At 48.0% G+C, this 10,893-nt stretch overlaps 1 protein-coding gene across 1 annotated transcript; it reads left to right on the top strand.

Moving 5' to 3' along the window:
* The first annotated feature begins 5,191 nt into the window (after window positions 1-5,191).
* LOC146221193 (regulator of G-protein signaling 5-like) lies at window positions 5,192-10,048 on the top strand. The gene is made up of 5 exons (XM_084692419.1): window positions 5,192-5,489; window positions 5,938-6,036; window positions 6,792-6,859; window positions 7,633-7,796; window positions 8,732-10,048. Exons 1-5 carry the CDS (start codon window positions 5,446-5,448, stop codon window positions 8,975-8,977), a joined length of 621 nt encoding a protein of 206 aa, XP_084548545.1. The 5' UTR covers window positions 5,192-5,445; the 3' UTR covers window positions 8,978-10,048.
* The last annotated feature ends 845 nt before the right edge of the window (window positions 10,049-10,893 follow it).

The raw sequence follows: 10,893 nt of genomic DNA, 5'->3' as shown, positions 1-10,893 counted from the left end.
GCCCCAAACTCAGTGCGAGACATTGGATGAATTATATTTGTTTTTATCATTATTATTCATTATTATTATTGCCCAATTGTGAGATTTGTCAGATTAAAAACAAGGTAGAAAGATCCTCTGTGAATATTCCTTGTGATTCCGTGTTGTGTGTTGTATTTTGAGCTGTCGTGTGTCTGTTTGCGTGGCATGTTGAATGTGAGTACACGGTAATGTGGATGCGACCACTGAAGCAAACACTGTCTGGCGCGCCAAATGACACACTTCATTACCAATGGCATTCATCCTACTGACCCTACTTTTGGAACTTTCGGAACTTTCTGCGTTGAAAATGGTGTACAAATATACATGCCCACCCCCACTCCTGCCTCACTTGACACACACAAACAAACACACACACACACACACAATGGATGCCAGTAAATGTGTCATGTATCCTCAGTTATGTCTGAGGTTACCCCCCAGCCCCCCTATCCAGTCCTCCAGTCCCCCAGTCCCCCAGTCCCTCAGTCCTCCAGTCCCCCAGCCCTCCATTCCCCCAGCCCCCCAGCCCTCCAGTCCCCCAGTCCCCCAGCCCCCCAGCCTTCCAGCCCCCCAGCCCTCCAGTCCCCCAGTCCCCCAGTCCCCCAGCCCCCCAGCCTTCCAGCCCCCCAGCCCTCCAGTCCCCCAGCCCCCCAGCCTTCCAGCCCCCCAGCCCTCCAGTCCCCCAGCTCCCCAGTCCCCCAGCCCCCCAGTCCCCCAGCCTTCCAGTCCCCCAGTCCTCCAGCCCTCCAGTCCCCCAGCTCCCCAGTCCTCCAGTCCGCCAGTCCCCAGCCTTCCAGTCCCCCAGCCCCCCAGCCCCCCAGTCCTCCAGCCCTCCAGTCCCCCAGTCCCCCAGTCCTCCAGTCCCCCAGCCCCCCAGTCCTCCAGCCCCCCAGCCCCCCAGTCCTCCAGCCCCCCAGCCCCCCAGTCCCCCAGTCCTCCAGTCCCCCAGCCCCCCAGTCCTCCAGCCCCCCAGTCCTCCAGCCCCCCAGCCCCCCAGTCCCCCAGTCCTCCAGTCCCCCAGCCCCCCAGTCCTCCAGCCCCCCAGTCCTCCAGCCCCCCAGTCCCCCAGTCCTCCAGTCCCCCAGCCCCCCAGTCCTCCAGCCCCCCAGTCCCCCAGTCCCCCAGCTCCCCAGTACCCCAGCCCCCCAGTCCCCCAGCCCTCCAGCCCCCCAGTCCTCCAGCCCCCCAGCCTCACCAGGCCTTCAGGCCTCCACGCAACAGATCAAAGCGTGGAAGGTGGTCACTCAACGCCATCTGGTCTGATATCCATCTGGTCTGATATCCATCTGTGTTGTACGGCACGTAGCCCTCTGTTCCCTCAACATCCCTCACCTCCTGACGAACGAGATCCCTAAACAAGGAGCACATGTTCCCTCCCCCTCCCCCTCCCCTCCTCCTCCTGCCCCTCCTCTCTTGATATCGGGGTCAATCGGTGAAGAGTGGTGAAAACGTGTTTGTTTTCGCTTTTGAGACTCACAAAAGACCCGAAGAACAAAACCGCTTCAGACCAGATGTTGCCGCGTCGTTGTTGTGATACGCGCCAGTCGCTCACCTGAAAGAACGTGCCCTTCTGGTTTTGGAGCGTCTCTGGTTGGAAGATGAAAGTCCTAGAACGACCGCTCTGGGCCTGGACTGAATGTTCCTGCTGCGATGGAGAGCAGAGAGACTCCATAATCAGATTACCCACGTCTGGAAGCATTACAGCAAGGCTGTGGTGACAAAGGAGGTTAAACATTTAACATGAGCTTGGATGGTCATTTTACAGGCATTCTGTGTCGATGGGCCATCTTACACATTCAGCGTTCAACTAGATGTTGCACTTGACGAAGTGGTTCATTAGGTTTTTTGTGCACATTCCCTCTCTTTTGGTAGCTATATCTTTTTTTATGATTCCCTTTCTTTGCCCCTTTCTCTGTCTCTATCTCTCTCCCTCCCTCTGACTCCATCTCCCTCTCTCTCTCCGTTTCTCTCTGTCCAGTTCCCTATCTCTTTATGTTTCCCCCCCCCTCTTCCCCCTCCCTCCCTTTCTCCAGCTTTCTCACATTTTCGTGCGGTTTCTGTCCCCCTCTCTCCCCCTCCTCCCCCCTTAGCCCCTCCTCTCTTGCTTTGTGTCTGTTAACCAGTCCCAGGTCCTTCCTGATAAGGGTAACGATGTCGGAGCAGCTGCGAGACAGGGCTGCTGGCGACAGGTCACATTCAGCCCCCGGGGGGCACCTGGTAGTGCTCCAGCCGTCCAGCCCCACTCGCTCCCCCAGCTCCCAGGCCCCAGCCTCCCCCCTCCCCCCCTAGACCCCCAGCCCCATCAGGCCCCCCCTGGCTCCTCCAGCTCCAGACTCAGGGCTCCAGTCCCGACACCTTTTTCTAATTGAGATCTGAACCCCCTGGGGCTCCTTATTTGTAGTTACAGGTTAGAAGGTCAGAGATCAGCGGGGGGCCTCTCCACAGTATTTGTACAGGCCCAGACAGGAGAGGGGAGAGAGGACACGGGGCTTATTGAGACACAGCCACTGCTGACCCGACATGGTCACCTGACAATGTTTACAATGTAACAATCCATTGGTTTCTCCAGGTGTGTGTGCGTGTAAATGCGAGGCGGCGGGGTGGGGGTGGGGTCTGCGCACTCTGTTCCGCCCAACCCTACTCTATTTACGTGGGTTCTCTTATCTCCTGGGTGTATTGAGGAAACTGTTAGCTACAGCACTCGCACACTCTCGACCCTTGGACTCCCCGTGTATTTCTTCACCCACCGGTTTCTCCCCGCGAGTCTGCTGGGACTCCTCACGCTGTGATCAATTTCCCATTTCGCCGAAAATAGAATGTACTGGAAAGTCTGCGTATAGTTCTCTTGTGTGTTGTGGCCACAACGTAGCCAAGGGGATGAGCCGCGATGACGCTCTGCTTTGTCAACACGACTCAACGCGATTGGAGGTTCAAATGTTTCCGGTGTTAGTGGGGATTGTTGTTTGAGGGTCACCGCCTCTCTCCATCCGCTAATGTGAAAGCCTGGAACTTTCTGTGGAGTTGCAAGTCCACCCAGTGTTGAAAGAGAGGACCCGCTGCTCCCTGTTTCAATCTCCTTCAGGTTTTCCTGTTTAAAGTTTGAAGTTTATTTTCTGTTTGTAAGAACTGCTGCTTTGCTTCTCCCAGCAGTATCCCAGCGGCCTAACCTAATCCCATAAATAAACCAATCCACATCCTATATGAGCTCAACAGTCTGAGGAACAGTCCGACTTCCCGACTGGCTTCCATGTCTCTCACGCCACAGACACATCCTGGGCTCGCTCCCTCCTTTGTCTGAGGGACAAACGGATGAGGAAGAAGGGTTTGGTCATAGGGGGCAGAAATTAAAGTGAGGGGATGAGTATAGCTCAGTGGCTCAGTGGTACAGTATGTGGATGAGTATAACTCAGTGGTACAGTATGCGGATGAGTATAGCTCAGTGGTACAGTATGCGGATGAGTATAGCTCAGTGGTACAGTATGCGGATGAGTATAGCTCAGTGGTACAGTATGCGGATGAGTATAGCTCAGTGGTACAGTATGCAGATGAGTATAGCTCAGTGGTACAGTATGCAGATGAGTATAGCTCAGTGGTACAGGGTGGGGATGAGTATAGCTCAGTGGTACAGCGTGGGGATGAGTATAGTTCAGTGTTCTACTTCATGGTTCTGTTACACAGGGACCAGGGCGCTATGATTGCCCCTTAGCTCCACCCACTCGCCTGTAGTGATGGGTAGTCATGTTCCAGAATGTTCTTGACAGAACTTCTAATACGGTATCATATTAGCATTCTAATCTCGATTAGGCGTTGATGGATCACACACCTTTGAAACAATAATTCTGATGGCCGGGGTGCATTCAATCTCGTTTGTGACTGTGTGTGTCTGTGTGTGATTAGCTTTCCTTGCCTGTGGGGTCGTACTGTACAGAGCCATCTCCCGTATTGTCTATCCGGTGTAACCACGGCAACATTCCCTCAGGGACCAATGAGATCAGTCCTAATCTTTAATTGGAAAACCTTCGAAAACTTTGATCAAACTCAGACGCGGGCGGTGATGCTGCGCGCTTGTACGTGCACAAACCAGCGTGCTTGGGTGTTGAGCTCAAGGCTCTGTCGAGCTGGCCCAGTCTGGCTCGCACCGGTTTGATTGTTCCTGTGGGTCTGGATCCATTACGAGGAAATCCACCCTAGTCTGTAAGATGTTTGCAGAGTTCAGTCAAGATTCTGTTTTCCTGTTGCTCTGCAGGCGTTCAGACGTCAAGGACACACGCTGATGTGTTGTTCTGTTTCTTGCTCTGCTTTTCTCTGCAGCTACCACACACACACACACACACACACGTACGCATTCACACACATGCAAATGTTTCAGTAATTGCAAATCCTGCGTTTTGCTTTGAGCTGAAACATGAACTCTGACTGATGTCATCCGATGACCATGTGCCAAAAGCAGCCACACACACATCATGCTTTCCCTCTCAACGACTCCTGGCATCTGACCTCAGTTAAAGTGCCCACATGTGTTGACTGGGAAAGCTAAGGTTTATGTCTGAGAGAGAGGCAGGCTCTGGGCAGGAAATGAAAGGAAAAGATGGCCAAGGGCCATGGAGGTAAAGATGACATCTCCTCTGGAGCTGTTGCCGGACAGATTATGTACCGACTAGAACCTTCTCTGAAACCTCCCTCGTGGGAGGAGCCATGTTTAGGACATTTTACGTGTCTAATCCCACTGGGACAAAGACAGAGGCAGGGAAGGCAGGGAAGTGGGGAAGGCAGGGAAGCAGGGGAGGTACAGAGGCAGGGTAGGCAGGGTAAGCAGGGTAGGCAGGTTGGTTAAAACCACTCACCCATCACAGTCTGCTGGAGAGAGTGAAACACAGGTACTTACATTTTGATAGTAACTTTATTATTATTTCTGCCAAACAATCTGAAGACGTCTAGAAGCGAAACACCGTCCTTTTTGAATCATTAAATGTTGAACGAAAGGCACAGAAACCCTTTGCTCGCCTCAAATCCCGTCAACAAATGACATGAAATCAAAAGGAACACAATGCTGCTCAAATTGAATTTTCCATTGTGAGGTTTTTTGTATCCAATGAAATTATTGAGACAAATCTGTTTAGAGGCGGATTGAGCGAACAACAGCATTGATCCTTCAGGGGTAAACAGCATTTGTTTGGTACCTAACTCCTCTTACTTTTCTCCATGTGTGAAAACACACACACGTACACACGAACACACAGCCAGCCAGCCTGCCAGGCAGCACTGTGATTGGCCAGTCCTTAGTCAGTGGCTTATATATTTCGAGCTGAGGGAGGAGACTAGCAGCTTGTTGACTAAGAGGCAGAGGTTCTCGACACTGCTGTTATCACACTTTGGATTTCTCCACGTCCGTCCGACCACACAACCAGGACCTGAGACGTCAACATGTGTAGAGGATTAGCAACACTTCCTGCGACATGTCTGAAAAGGTAGGGCTCTTGTTGTGGTTCTTATTGAGGTTTTTTGTTTTTGGGTTCTGAGTTTGTGTATTTGTCAGACGCTGTTGACAAATATTGACAAAGTATTCAATGTCTTAGATGCGCTGTAGGATGTGTAATTTTCCGAACAGTTGCTGTGCTAGGAAGTTACAGTACTAAAAAAGTATTAAAAATAATGTTCTCTACTGTATAGTTTGTTTAGTATATTGTATAATGTGACAAAATATACACACAGAAAAAATGTATAGAGTTAAACCAACAATTTATTGTAAAATAAAAAACAATACAAAAATTATAATAATATAGATATATGCTTATATATAATATACTGTATATAATAGTTGAGAAGTTATTCAAGTTCAATACTTGACTTCAGTGGTGTTGGTAAACAAACATGTTACGTGATCCAGCTTTCTAACCGTGTCGAACTCCTCTCCAGTGCCAGAGACATAAAACACAAGATCGGCTTTCTGCTGCAGAAACCAGATCTGCTACCAGACTCCAAGAACGTCAAGGACAGGAACATAGAGGCAGACAGGTGAGCGCAGAACATGTACACACGCGCATTCACTCACCGTTACAGTAGCGCGCGGCACGTAGCACACTTGTACAAGGTGACAGACTTTGTTGGAAGGGAGATGGAAAGGTGATGCAATGCATATTGCATTGCATTTTGCATCCTAACCTGACCATAGACAATAGAACAAAGTACGCAGCCATCCATAAGTCATCGTCAATGATTATTTAATCATCATCTAATCATTCATAATTTTTGCAACTGATTACCTTGTGGCCATTCTTACAAGAAACGAATGTGTTGCGTTCGCACCATTTCCCACTAGATACTAGCTTGCCTCATAGGAATTAGCAGTGACACTATTCACGTGGAATTGTATTCTAAATAAGCGCTCTCCTGATAAAAGCTAATTGGACACGAAATGGAGATATGTGTCGCTGAACGCTGAAACTACACATGAATAAACTACACGAATGAGCTAAATGAATAAGCTTCAAGAATAAACTCACTTGGGTATTGTGTTATGTTTGGTAACTCATTATCTTAGCAGTTAAGTATTAAAAGCACGTAGTAATAATACATCACATATTTACGTGGTGTTACCTAACTGGTAAGATATGAGTTCAACCATCCACAGCACGTTGCGCAACATTAAAATGGAATTCAATAAGCAATCAAACACGTCTTGCGTAATACCACCAACGGGCTGTGATAGTGAACAGAAACGCCTTTCTATGAGGTCTGACAGCTAGATGAAAAGACCTCTTGTGTTTCAGAGTCCCTGATGGCCCCTCCAAAGTGCAGAAGTGGCGGGAGTCCTTCAACAACCTGATGAACAGTGAAGGTGAGATGATGTTATGTACACCGTACTACCGTAAACGTCTTCAGATCTCCCTGATCCCTTCTGGAGAGACTGTCGGATGACGTGGGTGGGGGTTGAGCGTGACTTGGCTGGTGGTTTGTTCAGGACTTGGCTGGAACACACACACACACACGTTTGGACTCGCGTTCTCATGCTCTGAACGTCTTCTACGTGTCTCAAGGCAGAGCTGGGTGGCCGCTAAGGGACTGGTGCACTGGAGTGTGTGTGTGTGTGTGTGTGTGTGTGGGACTGAGTGCCTCTGTGTGTGTTAGTGTGTCCGTGTGGGTGTGTGATTATTGAGTGAGTGTCTCTCTCTCTCTCTGTCTGTGTGTGTGTGATTATTGAGTGAGTGTCTCTCTCTCTCTCTGTCTGTGTGTGTGTGTGTGTGTGTGGGGGGGGGGGGGGGCTGAGTGCCTCTGTGTGTGTTAGTGTGTGAGTTTCTGTGTGTGTGTGTGGCCCCCAGAGGGTCAGTCTGCAGGGACTAAGGAGTCGGAGCAGTGGCCCTCTTGAGAACCTCCAGAGCCTTGACCTCCTCATTCCACAGCTTCCACCATGACCCCCGGGGAGTGGTGGGACACATGCACATCCCACACAGGGAACATCAGTTTGGATTGATGCCTCAAGATCCCTCTGCGAGTTGACTGACCCTCTTCTCTCTGTCTCGGTCTCTCTCTCTCTTTCGCTCTCTTTCTTTTCTCTTTGTTTCTCTTTCTCTCTCGCTCTCTGCCTCTCGCTCTCTTCTCTCTGTCTTTCAGATGGTCGCACGGTGTTCACTGACTTCCTGAAGTCGGAGTTCAGTCAGGAAAACATGGAGTTCTGGAACGCCTGCGAGGACTACAAAAAGACCCCTTTAAACAAGATGGCCGCCAAAGCCAAACAGATCTACGAGCAGTTTGTGGAGGCAGACTCTCCCAATGAGGTAATTGGAAAGTTGACAGGTGCTCGTCTAGCTGTCCTGCAGCATACGCATTGCCATGGTGACAGAAATGACCTCAGATCCTTGTTTCTCCCCTGTTTTTCCAGACGTGGTTAGGCGGCTGTGTGATTTTACTCAAAAGCACTTTTACTGTGATCCACACCAGTGCTCCCAGATATACTGGGATCATTTATGAATCTGTTCTTTGTCTAACTTCGTCTTGACACAATACAAGTCTGACGAATGTAATCCCTCTTAAGTACTTTTGGCTTTGAATGTTCCCAACACAGGAAACGTTGTGTTGATGGAGTATCCAATGCATGACTGAAATTCTATTTTGAAATCTTCTCCTGATCATCAAAAAACTAATAAACTAAGAATTAATTGAATAATAATGATATAGGTCTGACAAATGTAATCCCTCTAAAGTGCTTTTGGCTTTAAATGTTCCCAACACAGGAAACATTGTGTTGGAGTATCCAATGCATGACTGAAATTATATTTTGAAATCTTCTCCTGATCATCAAAAAACTAATAAACTAAGAATTAATTGAATAATAATGATATAGGTCTGACAAATGTAATCCCTCTAAAGTGCTTTTGGCTTTAAATGTTCCCAACACAGGAAACATTGTGTTGGAGTATCCAATGCATGACTGAAATTATATTTTGAAATCTTCTCCTGATCATCAAAAAACTAATAAACTAAGAATAAATTGAATAATAATGATATAGGTCTGACAAATATAATCCCTCTAAAGTGCTTTTGGCTTTGAATGTTCCCAACATAGGAAACATTGTGTTGGAGTATCCAATGTATGACTGAAATTATATTTTGAAATCTCCTCCTGATCATCCAAAAACGAATAAACTAAGAATGAATTGAATCATAATCATCCATTTGATTTGAAAACCTCCCTTCCTCCTCCCCTCTCAAGGTAAACCTGGACTCAGCCACCAGAGAAGAAACCAAACAGAACCTTCTGTCCGCCGGGCCTTCCTGTTTCCACGAGGCCCAGATGAAGATCTTCACCCTGATGGAGAAGGACTCCTACAGGCGCTTCCTGTGCTCCAAACAGATCCAGGATCTCAGTGCCTCCGCCGGCCCCCCGGCTCCCCAGGAGGCCTCCAGGCAGATGGGGTGCGTCCCAGGGAGCAGACAGGCTCTCGTGTCCGGAGCTTAGAGTCACTTCCGAGTCCCAAACGCCTCGTACTAAGTCGTCTGGGAAACTGTGAGAACACACAATTTGGTGTTGTAGATGGAAGAGGCTGCCGGGAGTAGAGGTGCAGGTAGAAGGGGGGGAAGAATGAGTCGTGATTTTTCTTGTGTTTGGGACTGATTGGATGATTGGGTCTCAGCTATGAATGTTAAGAATGTTTCATCTCTGGCTACTTGTCTGACTTCTCAACGTCAGATTTGAGTCAAGTCCTTCCAACAGAACCTTAAGAAATACATTTGAACTTTATCTTTCTGCCAAGCATCCGTAAGGGGTCCAAAAGTGCTGTAGAACTTGTCATATTTTGAGATTTAAAATAAACCTTAACCAACGATGAATTTAGTTCATTTGACAAAAGCTAAACTTGCATTTTGAGGCTGTGTGTTGTGAATTTTACAGCTTCAAGCTCACTTGACCTTTGTTGACCTTGCGGTCGAGTCACAAATAGGTGTTGTTTTGAGGCGCAACAATGTGAAGTTACCTCGGAAACCAACACCCATATGCTGACACATCCATGCAAACACACACAAACATCACCAGTAATCATTCAGACTGGTTTGTGAAGAAAGTTTTTGCAATCACATGACTGTTACAGTTTTTGTTTCTCGATATATCTGTATTCCGGAGGGGGAAATTCCAATGTGTCCAATTGGTGTGAAAGTTGAATCTGCTCACGGTAGCTTTCCCCACATCATCACATTGGAAATGCTGCAACCTGACTTCATTGACATCATGTTTGTAACTCTTTATATTAACTCGTGAACTTTACATGATATTATTGTTGTTGTTCATTTTCCAGTATATGTTGAGTCAGTTATTAACGTCATGTGGCATTGTAATTGTTGGTAGGCAACCAGGACCAATACATGTGCTTTGTTACTATTGTTTGTGACATTTGATGCTTTATACTGTACCAGAAAGTCATGGTGCTTCAGATTTCATATGGAAATGTTATATTTATTGTAAAAAGTCATAGCTATATTAATTTGCTTGGTAATAACTGTAATCCTATCCAAATAAAAAGATGTGCCACAGAAAGTGATTATGTGCTTGACATTTCAGACAAAAGGATCTGATTGAATGAATGTTGGATTGAATTGGATGCTCGTGTTGGCCTACGAACAAACTCTTATCTTAGACAAACAGTTTAGTGAGAGCTCTAAGTGGAATTTGAAAGCCTGAATCTGTCTCTATCCGCGAAACATTTGCATGCAGTTTGCTTGACAAACAGGCAGGCGCAATTGAATTACCAGCAACGATGGGTTCGACCATGACCACGACTCCTACCTCAGTGTCAGTGAGGCACACCTGGATGGGAATCGTGTTGGAACTGCATCCTCTCCATCAGTGCGGTCTCCTTCCTCTGCTCATTTCTCTGCAAGACACCGTGTCGACCACAAACCCCTCCACATGCGAGTGTGAAGTCGAGGCATTGTCATTGGACAACCCAGTGAAACAGAGAGGAAGTGTGCGCTCGATGGCTCAATCATTGAGCAAAGAAACGCAATTTGTGCTCTCGTCCTCAAAGGGGGACATCAAAACGTACCTGCGTAGCCTCGGTTATGCTCACGCACACACACACACGCGCGCGTACACCCCGCCAAAAACAAGCACGCACACACACAGAATCGCACACACGGTCATTGAGGCCAGAATTCGCGTCTCTGATAACCGACAAACTTTGATTTTGGACATGCTGCTGGAAGGAGTGTCTGGTTGGTTGGAGGTATATTAGAGAGGCGGTAGGCTCTTTTACCTTCACCCACTTTGACGCACCTTCAGCCAGTTTACCACCGCGTCGAAAAACTCACGAATCCAAGCAATCACTCGAACGCTGAAAGTAAGGTTGTGTAACAGCTCAGTTGTCTGTTATGACAGATTCT

The sequence above is a fragment of the Hypomesus nipponensis genome, chromosome 26, assembly GCF_054491055.1.
Source record: "Hypomesus nipponensis isolate SF chromosome 26, ASM5449105v1, whole genome shotgun sequence".
NCBI lineage: Eukaryota > Metazoa > Chordata > Actinopteri > Osmeriformes > Osmeridae > Hypomesus > Hypomesus nipponensis.
The sequence above is the reverse complement of the archived record's forward strand: the minus strand, read 5'-3'. Positions and strand labels throughout refer to the sequence as shown.

What these genes read in the sequence shown, in the direction of transcription:
- LOC146221193 (XM_084692419.1), top strand. Translation starts at nt 5,446, where the DNA reads ATGTGTAGAGGATTAGCAACACTTCCTGCGACATGTCTGAAAAG. An exon ending in AGGAACATAGAGGCAGACAG is followed by an intron (nt 6,037 to 6,791) that starts GTGAGCGCAGAA and finishes CTTGTGTTTCAG; the next exon opens with AGTCCCTGATGGCCCCTCCA. An exon ending in CAACCTGATGAACAGTGAAG is followed by an intron (nt 6,860 to 7,632) that starts GTGAGATGATGT and finishes TCTGTCTTTCAG; the next exon opens with ATGGTCGCACGGTGTTCACT.